We start from the raw sequence: 14060 nt of genomic DNA, 5'->3' as shown, positions 1-14060 counted from the left end.
AGAGAGGGCTCCATCTCTGTAAACATCGCTCCTTACACTGTGGAAAGCAGAGGTCAGCAGAGTGGGAAATGGCTCTCACACTGAAGGTTTTGTGCCAAAGAGGCCTCCACTTGAGAAATCGTAAAGATAACTGAAATAGACCAACAATGGCTAATAGAAGCTCAGAAGACAATTCTGTATGGTTCTGTCTCTCAGGCCCGTTCTTAGGGTGGGGTGACCAGGGCGATCACCCCAGACCCTGCACTGGGACAGGCTCCACAGGGGAGCAGCCTGCCCTTCAAAGATTGACCTTCCTCCCCACTCACAGCTTGGCCACCCTGTAGAGCCTCAGCCTGTAGGAGACACTCGCAGGCTAGCCTGCTATCCAAAGGCTCCCTGCACAAGAGGAGAGGTTGCTACAGCTCCCTTTCCTGGACTGACTCTCAGCTGTTCAGCAGCTGGGCTTCCAAGGGCTTCTCCACGGGAGCAGGCCTCCCTGAAGGCCTCCCAGTTTTCTGAAGCTCTCCAGCCAGGAGGCAGAGTGGCCAGTGCTGGCTGCCCACCAGAGCACTGTGCACACCCTCTGCCCTCCCTGCCCTACAACCCTGGGCTGTGCTGAGAGCTTTTGCCTTCCTCCTCCTTCTCAGAGCCAGCAATGAAAGGTATGGGATTCCCCTTTTTTCATAATTCCCCTTTTATATTTATGGAATGACTTCCCATAGGGCTTTGATACTGGGCACAGATATAGGGCAGGGTGGGAGGGCTCTGAATATTGAAATTGAATGGAGAAATTGCTTATTTTTAATATTTTTTTCTAAAAATATAAAAAAGGTCCCACAAGTGGCTTGTTTCATGGCAGAAAATTATAAAAACCTTTGGAACTGAAGCCACCTGCCCCCGCTCCCCGACCATCATTCCACCCCCATGTGGAGGAATCTGCCCTTTGCCTTGATTTTTTTTAAAAAAGGGTAAAAGCACCCCTTTAGAACCCCTAGAATGACTTGGCATAGGGCTTTGATATCGGCCACAGACATAGGGCAGGGTGGGTGAGCTCTGAATGTTGTAATTGAAATGGTTTGGACAAATTGTTTGTTCTTAATATTTTTTGAATTTTTTCTAAAAATATTTTTAAAAGTCCTATACGTGGCTTGTTTCATGACTTATAATAAATTTTTCTACTGCACTAAAGCTGCCAGAAAGAGTTCTCTCTATCCATAGAGTACTTCACAACTAGTGATAGTAGAGCTAACTGTAAACATCTAAAGTATGTTTATTTTATTTGTACATGCACTATGCTCAAGTTGGTTAGCAATCCAGAATGTCTGAGTAAGAACTATGAAGCAAGGGGCATGTGTTGTGCTTTTAACTCCCCCCATCCCCCTACAAATGCACTATATGACCAAGCTGGTTGGACATCTCCAAAAACTCACTCACTTACTTGCTCACACTATTTACACAGTATGTCATCAGTCGTATGATTGTGTAATCATGTGACATGTTAAGGGGCCCTCACACTTGCTGATTCACCCCTAGCCCTGCACCCCCCTAGAGACAGCCCTGCTGTCTCTCCTCTGGAACAAATTATGCATGCAAATCTGACTAATTTTGGCTTGCTCAGTGTAAAATCTGAGTTACCATGGTAGAGAAGTTGGATGGACATTTACAGAGGGCAAGTCAGGGGTTGCAGAGAGCTAGCTGCTTTTACCCCTTCCAAGCTGCAAATTGAACTCAGCCACCCCAAAACAGTACACTTCTTACTTCTTGCAAGAGAGTTTGAGATAGCCAGGCACACTGTTTTTCCTACTATGTTTGTTATCTTGGAAGAAAGCAGGATGAATCAAATGGCCACAGAATTCTGCATGCTAATTCTAGCAAAGGAATTTGCTGCTGAAGTTATCCTGGGTGTAGCAACATAAATTAAAAAGGCACATGTGGAGGCAGCCCAATGCAAGTTAAGTCTTGGCCTTGAGGACATAGAACATAATCAACTCTTTTTGCCTGTCATGCAGTTATGAATCATTTGGTACCAGCAGCTTGGGCATATTTAGAAAAGATGAAAAATTACAGAGCCATCTGCTTGGGGCTTGTTTCTTTGAAAACCACAAAATTATATCCTTTTAAAAAATGAGTGGTTAACATAACACTTTGAATCCTAAAAACTCTTGTTCTGCAGTAAAACTCGCCAGGTGTTTTCTTACATGTAGCATTCATTTATTGTTCTTATAAGCTTGTACAAGATGTGCAGACATAGCGACATTATTGTATGTCTGTTTGGGACGATTACACTTGTAGTTGCCAAAGGGTCAGTCTGGAATAATCTACATTTTGTTCACCTCATTTGCTGTTCTCCCAAACAGCAAATGAGATGGTAAACCTGGATTGTATGGGGGCTCATAAGGAATGCTCCTCCATGCGAAAAATGTCTATACAAAGAAAACTGGCTTGTTTGAAAGACTGATGGACTGGGCCACCTTAGATTGCAAGGGAGAGACTGTAGCACAGTGTTCAAGCATGCTTTGGTGTACAAGGTCCCAGGTTGAGGATTTCCAGCATTTCCAGTTAAAGTTGCAGGTGCTGAAAAAGGACTCTGCTCAAGACCATGGAGAGCCATTGCAGGTCAGAGTAGACAATACTAGCAAGATGGTGCAATGATTTCAATCAGTATGAGGCAGCTTCCCCATAAAAGCTAGACTTATGTGTGGGGGGTGTTTTTTGCATGGAGGAGCTTTCTGTTGAGCATCCAGACTCTGACTGGCCCACAGGGCAACAGGGCATATTCCCGGTGCACCCCACTAACAGGGCACCTCTGTGCCCTGCTGTACTTGGCAGCAGTGAATACTCCCCCACCCTTAAGTACCCATTCTGCTCAAAACCTGGCCCCCTCCCCACATATATTCCACTGCCCTCTCAGTGCCCCCAGTCCGGCCCTGTGAGCATCCCTCTGTTTATGAATATATGAAGCTGCCTTACACTGATGCATACCTTTGGACCATTTCCCCCAATATTGCCTGGCTTGCAGTGGTCACCAGGGGGTCAAGCAGTGCACCTATTTTAACTGGAGCTACTGTGGGACTGAACATGGCCACTGAACTGTGGGGTCTGTACTGTAGTCTGCACTGCCATCTAGCCAAGGAGGAATGTGGCTACTGGTGTTTAACTGGTAAAAAGAGCAGTACTTGAGCCAAAGCCTTCCTAGAAGCAATGCCCTTTGTGGAGATTCCATGATACAAAGGATTAGTAGTTGGCTGAGGGACGGTTACTAGGAGGGCCTTGTTCAGGGCGTGTGGCTGTATTCTCAGCTGAGAATTATGTAGATGAGTGACAGCTGAGTTCAGTTGCAAAATGACAGTTGGGGACTGAGGAGAAGGATCAGTGGAAAAGGAAGGAAACGGTGCTATTTGGTAATGCTGAGACTAGGAGAGAAATTAAGGGATGGGATCGTAATCAAGTCAAAGAGAGTTGGCTGAAGGAAAGAGTGAAATAGATATCCTTCAAAAGATACTTCTGCGAAAGATACTGTGTAGACTTCTGATCTCCTAAGTGGACACAGTGGGCATACCCTGTGAAAAGTGAGACCAGTAATTGTTGCTAACAAAGGCTGCAACTGTGATGCTAGGAGATATGCTGGGCCCGCACATGATCAGAAGAGGGTGGTTTGGAAGAGATCTTAACCCCTGCTGGACAGATGAGCAGAACCTCTATTGGGCTCTGCAAGCCTAGCACACACACACGAGGGCCGCAGTGGCAAGCTCGGAGCTGGGAAGTCTGCTGAGAAGCGGGAGAACCTTCCCACAATGCACTGTGCAGCCAGAAGATGGGAATGCCTATTATGTCATCAGCCTCATTCTGGCCACAGGTGTGGGGGGGGGGGGGCAGGAGGCAGACCCAGCCCTATTCAAGCTACTGCTAGCCTGGGGACCAGAGAGTGCTGTGCAGAGTGGCACATCCACAGCTAGCAGCCCCTCGAGCCATAGCGCTCTCTCACAAACATGGTGGCTGGCTGCCAGGACATGGAAACACCAGGAAAACCGAGCACACTATAGACAAGTCTAGGTACTGGGGCCCCTGCTCTTCACTAAACTGGGTTAAGAGCAAGGGTTAGAAGCAGGATTACCCAGATCCAGACTACCAGGGTTTGGAGCATTTGCCATGATTCACACGAGTATGTAACCCTGGATTAGAGGACAGATAACCCAAGTTTAGTTACTTGTGTGAAGAGGCTTGCAGTGTTAAAGGGAGAAGTAAAGCTTTAAATCTGGGTCTGAGTGGAGGAGAGAACTAACTCCAAAGACCATAGTCACTGTCCTTCAATAACAGACTAGAAAGGGCATGATGCTTTAAATTGTGGAACTGAACTGCAATTAGCTACAGTATACTGTATATTCATTTGAACCTGAATAAAAACATTGTTTTTTAAAAAAACATAAACTTTAAACCTTTCCATTCAGTCTTGGATCTCTGGTTGGTTCATCCCCATGCCTAATGCCACTACTTGCTATTAATAGCAATAGCAATAGCACTTACATTTATATACCGCTCTACAGCCGGAGCTTTCTAAGCGGTTTACAATGATTTAGCATATTGCCCCCAACATTCTGGGTACTCATTTTACCGACCTCGGAAGGCTGGAAGGCTGAGTCAACCTTGAGCTAAGGGGTAAAGAGAAATGTTTAGAGTTGTCTGCCCCTGTGATAGACACAAGTAATACAGGGGGGGAAATTAAAGGGGAAAGGATTGCAAGTCGCACCCTTTGGGTAGATTTGTTGCCTCATCTCATATGCATCATGAACTCATTCCCTCCAGATTTAAACAAGGACAGTGCTAGTATGCCTCTTCTCAACCTGAGGGTCACCACCCAAGTGCCTCCCCCATCCTCCTCAGACTGCACATTGCTCAAAGCTCTTCTCTGCCTGTTGTATTCATTTACCTTGCCATAGCATTGCATTGATTTCAAAGCAGAGAGGGTTGTTTTTTGACAAATGAGGAAAACATTGTTGTTTGATAAGAGTATCAAATGTTCATACTAAGCCTTGTCTGCAGAGTGTGAACCCTCAGGCAGTGCCCTACGTTTTGGCCTAGAGCCAAGCTAGATGTTATGCACAGATGCATGTAAAAGCTGTAATTCCAATGGCCCTTTTTAAACAGGGAAAGCTACTTCCAGGTGTGTGATTTGGAGCACGGAAACCAGGGGCGTAGGGAGCACTTGAGTGGCTGGAAGAGGTAGTCCTGCTGGCGGCTCCCCTTCCTTTTGTGATTGTCAAGTGCACACGCATGAAGCATGCACACCCCAAGCCACGCCCCCTGCTTCTGATGTCAGATGCAGGGAGCATCGTCAGTATTCGGGATGGCACCAGCTGGCCCCTGCAGAGCTTCCCCACTCAGTGGTTCATTGAATTGCTGACTGGGAGCTCCTTTCCCTGCCTCCACAGTAGGGACAATCCTCTCCCATCCTCCCCAGTCAGCACCTCATTGAAATGCTAGCTGGCTGGGAAACACCAGCTGGGGAGGAGAGGTGTATGCTTTGCTCCCCCAGCCCCACGAGCACTATGTTTGCCGGCTGGGTAGGGAGGGGTCAAGGGGGGCCCTGGCCGAAGAGGTGCCTTGGTGACTCCAGCTGAGGGTGAGGGGGTGCCTTGCCTCCCCAAACCTGGTGGCTGGGGGACGGTCATCCTCCCTTGCCAAACGGTCCCTACACCCCTGAGGGAAACTGCTAAGCAATCTCTTCACCTTGCTTCTCTGACCTTGATCCTCTAGCAGGAAGTGTTTCTTCGGATATAAGAAGGGTCATCAGGATAATGTTCTGGATGGGGTAGCACCAGGGGTGGCCCTTTCATGAGGCAAGGTGGGATGGCTGCCTCAGGCAGCAGATTATTGGGTTGCCAGCAGGGCAGCGACACACCCCACTGCCATCATTGGAGCAGCTCTTTGAGACCAATCTGACCCTTGCAAACGTTGCAAGATGTGCCCCTTTTCCAACTCCTTGCAAAGCTTGCAAGAAGCACAAGGAGAGAAGAAAGAGGCTGCTGGCAACCTTCTCTCCTCCCCAGAACCCCATACCATTTTCAAAGCTTGCAAGGTTCTGTTTTGAAAGGGAGTTGGCCCCCACTGGTATGGGGCAAAGCAGCATTCGGTACCTCATCTCAGGCACTGCAACATCTTGGGCCATCCCTGGGCAGCACACTACCTGAAGAATCAAGTTCACAGCTAGGGGGTGCACCTGTACACAGTGCTGTTCCTGGATGGTCAAGTGATGGCCAATGAGACCTTTGAAGTGCAGGAGCTTGTTATTTGGAGCATGTGACTACCGTTAGATATTCACTGTCTTCTGATTTGTTTCCGAGCCCTCTTCAGGGTGCTGATGATCGCATTTAAAATCCTCAAAGGTTTGCATCCAATGTGTCAGAAGGACCCATGGAGGATAGGCCTATCAATGGTTCCTAGTCCTGATGGCCTTATACTGTTTTTGAGATGATTTTTTTAGATTGTGTCTTTAATATGTACATGGCTTTGGGAGCTTTTGACTGAAATGTAGCTGATAAATATTTAAACTATTACATGTGTCTGCATAAAACATCGTTAGGCTTTCAGTGTCCATGCATGTGCTAAAATGTGCACAGGCACTAGAAATGAGATTCATTCACCTGTGGTTTACTTCTGAGTAAACTTGATTAGGTTTGGTCTACATGACTACACACTTACTTGGGGGTAAGTTCCAATTATATAATAATACTTTGAAATTAATTTGTTGCCTTTCCCCAACCAATGTAAAATAGCCAACCAAAAGCAAGCAACAAAAATCTTACAGTAAAACCAATCATAGCAATAATTTTGAAAAATCAAATATAATTAAAACCAATTTTAGCAACTGAGCAGAACTTACTTCCAAGGAGATATGCAAAGGGTTAGGTTGCAATTTCTCTCTGTCCACTCTTCCTGCCCTATTTGAATGGCTGGAATCAGCATCATGCTGCATTTGTGAGCTTTCTGGGGCAGCTGGTAGGCCTTGGTAGGAAATGAAGTGCTGGACTAGTGGGGCCTTCAGTCTGTTCTAGCAAGGAAACTATGATGTTGTGATGTCCCTTCCAGCAACGGAACAGGGAAATATCTATGGAAATCCTCAGCCTTGTTTGTCCTTGGATGACAGCCTTGGTCTGATGCAACTCCAGATGTTCTAAGGGGGCAGTCTGACTGAGGCGCCATTTCCCACATCACTTTATTTGCAAAAGCATTTTCTAGCTGAGTGGAGTGGATTTATCACAGGAGATTGGTGAGGGGTTGTCAGCTGCACTTTCAGCCACCAAATGGTTCCAACAAGAAATGAACCTAGAAGTCACTTGTAGATGCTCAGCTGGCCATCCCAAACAAGGCAGATGTTAGAAGAAGCCCAAGAATGGTTGATTACAAACCCACTTAGTGCAATGAGGCCAAAATTCAGTCTGACATGTTTGAAAGAAGCAGACCCATGTTCTTCATATTTATAGAGTCAGCAGAAGTAAATTAAAGGGTGAAGAAGTTTGCACTGTTGGCAGGGAGTACTACTTTAAGCCAGCTTTCTTATCAGGGGGAAATGGCTGCATAAAGGAATCCCTGAATAGAAAGAAGTTGTAATCACTTTATCATTCCAAGCACATTAAAGTTTATCTGATCTTTTTCAAGATAGTTTAAAATACAGTTTAAAAGAGAGGGGGACCAGGCATTGGGATGATGTCTTACATATTGATTGATTAAGTGCTGTCAAGTCAGTATCAACTCTTAGCGACCAAATAGTTAGCGACCAAATAGATAGATTCTCTTCAGGATGATCTGTCTTCAACTTGGCTAAATCTTTGGTTTAATTGTACTCCTCACATCTACACTATACAGTTAGTCTGTTAGTCAAAGCCACAACCAGCAGCATATGACATGCCACTTAAGAGGGAAGACACAGGAATTCCCACAGGCCTTTGTACTTCTGCTCTGAGCAGGAGGTTGGACTAGATGACCTGCAAACTCACCTCTGCCTCTAAAATTCTATGATTCTTTCTTGTTGGTGCACAAGAAAACCAGTTATTGAGGTAGGTTGCTGGTTATAGAGCTAAAAGACACATCTATGACTAGTTTCCTTTGGAGTGTTCACATCACTTTATATACAATATTTCAAGAATTGTTTCAACTGCAGCTCTGTAGGGCAAGTTTTTATTAATATCTTAATATACATTATGAAGATATACATTAATGGCTTGGGTCCAGGGTATTTAAGAGAGCACCTTCTTTGTCATGAACCCTGTCGCCTACTAAGATCATCTGGAGAGGTCGGGTTACAGTTGGCCCAGGTTCATTTGGTGGCAACATAGCTCTGTGGCTATGGCAGGGCTTTGGAACATGCTCACTGTTGAAATAAGAGTATCCCATTCTTGGTTTTCAGCAAGACCCTCAAGTTTTCTGAAGACTTTTAAATGGTGTGTGTGTGGGGGGGGGCTTAAGGTGTGTGGGGGAGAGGACGAGGTGGGGCTGAAGGTGTGTGGGGGAGAGGACGAGGTGGGGCTGAAGGTGTGTGGGGGAGGACGAGGGAGGCTGAAGGTGTGTGGGGGAGGACGAGGGAGGCTGAAGGTGTGTGTGGGGGAGGACTAGGGGGCTGAAGGTGTGTGTGGGGGAGGACTAGGGGGCTGAAGGTGTGTGTGGGGGGAGGACGAGGTGGGGCTGAAGGGGTGTGGGGGGAGGACGAGGTGGGGCTGAAGGGGTGTGGGGGGGAGGACGAGGTGGGGCTGAAGGGGTGTGGGGGAGAGGATGAGGTGGGGCTGAAGGTGTGTGTGTGGGGGGAGGACGAGGTGGGGCTGAAGGTGTGTGTGTGGGGGAGGACGAGGTGGGGCTGAAGGTGTGTGTGGGGGGAGGACGAGGTGGGGCTGAAGGTGTGTGTGGGGGGGAGGACGAGGGGGGCTGAAGGTGTGTGAGGGGGAGGACGAGGGGGGCTGAAGGGGTGTGTGGGGAGGACGAGTGGGGCTGAATGGGTGTGGGGGGAGGACGAGGGGGGCTGAATGGGTGTGGGGGGAGGACGAGGGGGGCTGAATGGGTGTGGGGGGAGGACGAGGGGGGGCTGAAGGTGGGTGTGGGGGGAGGACGAGGGGGGGCTGAAGGTGTGTGTGGGGGAGGACGAGGTGGGGCTGAGGGGGTGTGGGGGGGAGAGGACGAGGTGGGGCTGAGGGGGTGTGTGGGGGGAGAGGACGAGGTGGGGCTGAGGGGGTGTGGGGGGGGAGAGGACGAGGTGGGGCTGAGGGGGTGTGGGGGGGAGAGGACGAGGTGGGGCTGAGGGGGTGTGGGGGGGAGAGGACGAGGTGGGGCTGAGGGGGTGTGGGGGGGAGAGGACGAGGTGGGGCTGAGGGGGTGTGGGGGGGGTAGAGGACGAGGTGGGGCTGAGGGGGTGTGGGGGGGGTAGAGGACGAGGTGGGGCTGAGGGGGTGGGTGGGGGGAGAGGACGAGGTGGGGCTGAGGGGGTGTGTGGGGGAGGACGAGTCAGCTAGTAATAAATATAACATATGTTGAGGGGGGCTTTGCCGATAGAATTAGGCGGTTGCTTTAGGACACAAAAAAGTCAGACGAAAACTTCTAGCTCAGCATTATGCTTTCCACTGGCTACGAGCCTGATGCCTGAAGGAAGCCCCAAGGCAGGGCGTGAAGGCAACACCTCTCGCCTGCTGTTGCGCGGGTCCCACCCCGCAACTGAGGTATACTGCCTCTGGACTTGAGGTTCCATTCTGCATAGTCACTGTGACTTTTAGACCTAAGCTCCTCCATGCATTTCATTTGTCTTATTCGCCTCTTAAAACCACGCAAGTCCGTAGCTGCCGTCACCACCATATCTTGTAGCAGCGAATCCCCGCAACTAATTGTGTAAAGCACGACGACTCTCTTTTGTCCGTTCCCAATCTGTTTAAGGCCGCCTAACGAAGGCGAGCCGCGATTTGAGGGTGTCCCCTCCCAAAAGACTTCTTAAAGGGAAGGCGCGCCGCGTCCAGGCATCCCACCCTCGCGCAAAAGTTTTCTTTTCCCCGTTCGCATTTCTCTCGGAGGACAGGAACCGAAGCGGCCGATTGTCCTGTGCCTTTAAGGCTCCGTTTCCTGTTGGAGGAGGAGGAGGGCAGGCGAGGCAGTGGTGGCAGCGGCTCGGCGATGAAGCCCCGGTGGCTCTGGCTGTGCTTGGTGGCGCTGGCGGCGTGGAGTCCGCGCCGGGCGGGGGGCTACTTCCCCGAGGAACGCTGGGTGCCCGAATCCCCGCTGCGGCCTCCTCGGGTGCTGCTGGCGCTGCTGGCCCGTAACGCTGCTCACTCTCTGCCGGCAGCGCTCGGCTGCATCGAGAGGCTGCGGCACCCAAAGGACCGTATCGCGCTCTGGTGAGTGGCAGGCGGAGGCTGCCTTATGGGGGAAGCTTCCCTACCCAGCGTTCGCCGCCTTCCTCTCTTTTTACTTCGCATTATGTTATCTGGAGTAATTACTGCCACCCGACCCCCTCCCGCAAGGAACGCAGGCCGGCTAAAATTGCTTATTACGGTTGCCAGCAATGAAGTTATCTCCCCCCCGCCATCCCCGTCCTATTTGTCTAACTGACAACGTGTGGTAGACTGGAAGTCAGCCGGGTAGTCTCAGTATTGACTACTCATCCTGCCACGACTACCTTTGGACCAAGAAAGGATTGCCAACTCTACCTGAAACGATTCCTATCCCCCACACACCCCAATTCTTCGCAGTATCAAGCTATTATATCTCCTTGCTTGCTTTCAGTCACCTGGAGATTGATGCTGATTCGTGGAGATGTGTGTTTAACGTCCCACTGCGCTGAAATGAAAAGGGGCTTTCTTTTAGCAAGTGCTATTCAGCGCAGTAGGACTAACTGGAATCCTAAACATGCTTCGTAGGGAATATGCCTCAGCAAACACTTGAGTAAACATGCATAGGATTGTACAAACAGCTCTGAGCAAGTGTGGATAGGATCAGCTTTAAAACAAAACAAGTTGTTCTTGTTAGGGCTAATCAGCCTACTTTCCTTTCACTGTCTTTACAACTGGACTAAATTTGGTGCAAATTGAGGTCCACAAGTTAGATCTCTTGCACCTCAAATGTTCATGTGGCTGCCATCCTGGATTGGTGTGGATGTCATCATTACAAACTACACCATTGGGGCATCCCTATGTGTTCCTAGAGCTGTAGCAAATTTGGTTCAAATTGGTTAGACTGTCCACAAGTTAGTGCACTTGCACCTCAAAAGTTTGTGTCTGCCATCTTGAATTGGGTTGGATGACATTGTCACAATCTTCACCATTGAGGTATCCCTATGTGTTCCTAGAGCTGTAGCAAATTTGGTTCAAATTGGTTAACCAGTTCACAAGTTAGCCCACTTGCACCTCAAAGGTTTACGTGTCTGCCATCTTGAATTGTGGTGGATGATATCACAAACTATGCTGTTGAGGTGTCCCCGCATGGCACTCACTACAACTGTACCTAATTTAGTTAGACAGTCTACAAATTAGCCTACTTGCACCTCAGATGTTCACATGGCCGCCATTTTGAAAAGGAGTGGATGGCATCATCATCACACCACACCATTTGGGTATCCCTATGTGTCCCTACAGCTGTAGCAAATTTGGTTCAAATCAGTTAACCGGTTCACAAGTTAGTCCACTTGTGCCTCAAAAGTTTACATGTCTGCCATCTTGGATCGGGGTGGATGACATCAACACAAACTACACCATTGAGGTGTGCCTGTGTGTCCCTACAACTGTACCCAATTTGGTTCATATTGGTCCAGGTGTTGCGAAGTTGCTAGGGACATATACGGACACACACACACGGAATGCTGGGTGATCTAATAAAAAATTGTCAAGAGGCCCAAATTGTGCGTGCCTCTCCACACATGCACACACAATTTTGCGGAGTATCAGCTTATCTTTCAGACACCTGGCTGCTTCAGAAAGTAGTGATGAAAATAATAATTAATAAATAATATTAATAATGAAAACACTGAAACTATGCAATTTCTCTCTCCTGTCTTTCCACACTCCTGTTCGGGCAACTGGCCAGGAGGATGGAAAGCATCAGGCATTGTGTGAGATAGGGGTTCACCTTAGTGATCTCTAAAGGCTGATTCACACATGGCAATTTATCAGGCTTAGGTGGCTTCAAGGATCTCACTCCTGCATCTGTGTGTGCGCTTAAGAAAGACATGCTCTTTGTAAACTCTGATTTCTGGGGAGGAGGATTGTTAATGTGTTGGGACTGGGAGTGATCTTTACCCAAAAGGTATGCTTTGACTAACATCCTGGTCTTCAACATGAAGTCTAAGTGACAGAAAGATGTGGATAAATGTGTTCTAAACATCTTTTCTCTATGCTGCAATTAGGACTGGCATATAGAAGTTTAAAACAGGCAAGATGATATGGATTTGGGGTGTCCATTCCTGGGGGCCCAACATTGAGGATCCCTGATTTAAGGGATATCTTGCTACAGGGTTTGCAAGATGCATGTGCATCATTTACACAAGAGACTGTGGAATCCCAGCAACAAGAGGATGGGACAACTTTCCACTCCAAGGCATCTAGCATATTGCCCACAATATTCACAAAGCCACTAAATGCCAAACCAGATTGTTGGATGATGAATAATTAGCATTTGAGGTATTTAAAATGCTTTCCACCTTATTTTAGTAATCCTTTTATACAGGCCTTGAATAAGTCAGTATTATTACTAGTGTGGCCACTTTACTAAATAAATCATAGTTGATTAATAATTGTATGAGTTTTAATCAGTGGATTGATTGCTTCAGCCTGCATATGTTTACATTGACTAAAACTATAGTTTTGGAGAAAAGACTCATTTTCTGTTTTTAGATGATCTGCATGTGTGTTACAGAGATACTTGTGTAAGAGTCATTCCTTCCACAAGCCTCTTCTAAAACTGTGGTCTCCACACACTTTTTGTCCATTGTATTAAAAATCTTCTTGAGAATCTGCCTAATCAATCAGGAGCACCAATTCTAATCAGTCAAAAGGTTTTCCACCAGTCTTTCTAATTAACAAACTAAATATTTCAACCCTAACTATTTTCTTGGTGGTGGTGGGACAGGGACTGAAAAGTGGTAGCTTGCCTAGCACCTCTTTGCAGTTCAGTCTCCTGAAATATGAGGAAGTGCAAGAAAGCTGCTGTTTGAAAATGCTGGGAATGCATTTAAAAAGCAGAAGGGAAGTGTGCCTGGTTCTAGAAGAGGAAGAAAGGTAACAGAGAGAACAGTCATATGTTTATTTGTAGGCAAGGAGGCCAAAAGAGCCAGAATGGGATCTTAGTGGTGAGTGGCAATAGGAGAGAGGGTGGTTGAGAAACCGAGTGGGCGTAAGGCTAGGTTTCAAGAGTGGGTGGGTGGGCAGCAGCAGAGGTCAAGGCTTGCTGAGAGGCATGTATGGCTTCATTGTTTAGCTCAGTAGTTCACAACCAGGGGTGCATGAACCCCTGGGAATACTTTTGAGGCTTGTAAGGGAGCCCTCCCGCCTTTCCAACTCCCTGACTAGTGATTAGGACACAGCTTCACTGCCTCCTGATCAGAGGACTTGGCGGTTACAGTCACCGGCCTACATCTGGACTAAGTTACTCATGAGTATTGCTAGTGAAATTAGTGGGACAAGTTTACTTGTCCTATTTATTTCAGTAGCATTACACACGAGTCTGTAAGGTAGTGACTGTAATAGTCTGTCTTGAATACAGACTATTTTTTTCATATATGGACTATTAGGATGTTTTCATTATAAAAATGCCATTCTTGATTTAAAACAGTCTTTAGAAGCATAAACCACTTTGTGTGTGTGTGTATGTATGTATGTATACATACCAGTAAAGTAGTCGTCTTTTAGCCTCTGTGTTAGTGCACAATCCAGTAGATAATGGGGAATCTTCAATAACCTGCCCTCTAGTATTATGGATCAGTGCCCTTCACAGATTATATTTATCAGTTTTTAATAAATAGTCCTCTAAGTCTGTTATTTATTTCAGTAAATTATACCAGAGTACAACCTGGTAAAAAAGAGATGTTTATCTGAGTAGATAAGTCACTACTTAAATTC

The 14060-nt window shown here is 47.4% G+C and overlaps 1 protein-coding gene across 3 annotated transcripts in view; it reads left to right on the top strand.

Annotated features, from left to right (window-relative positions):
- The window catches only part of COLGALT1 (collagen beta(1-O)galactosyltransferase 1), a 72100-nt gene that overhangs the window by 18295 nt on the left and 39745 nt on the right, over positions 1-14060 (top strand). Inside the window, exon 1 of one of the 3 annotated variants that reach the window (XM_053299278.1) lies at positions 3362-3380. The exons of 1 other annotated variant lie outside the window; for it this stretch is intronic. Coding sequence is in view for 1 of the 2 variants with exons in the window: in XM_053299276.1 (XP_053155251.1) it covers positions 10126-10346 (221 nt within the window). In the remaining variant the exon portion in view is untranslated. Of the gene's footprint in view, positions 1-3361; positions 3381-10045; positions 10347-14060 lie in introns of those variants that run through there. One more of the 3 variants, XM_053299276.1, reaches the window with a different exon arrangement.

This window comes from Hemicordylus capensis, chromosome 2 (genome assembly GCF_027244095.1).
Source record: "Hemicordylus capensis ecotype Gifberg chromosome 2, rHemCap1.1.pri, whole genome shotgun sequence".
Classification (NCBI taxonomy): Eukaryota; Metazoa; Chordata; class Lepidosauria; order Squamata; family Cordylidae; genus Hemicordylus; species Hemicordylus capensis.
This window is presented reverse-complemented; position numbering and strand designations above follow the sequence as displayed.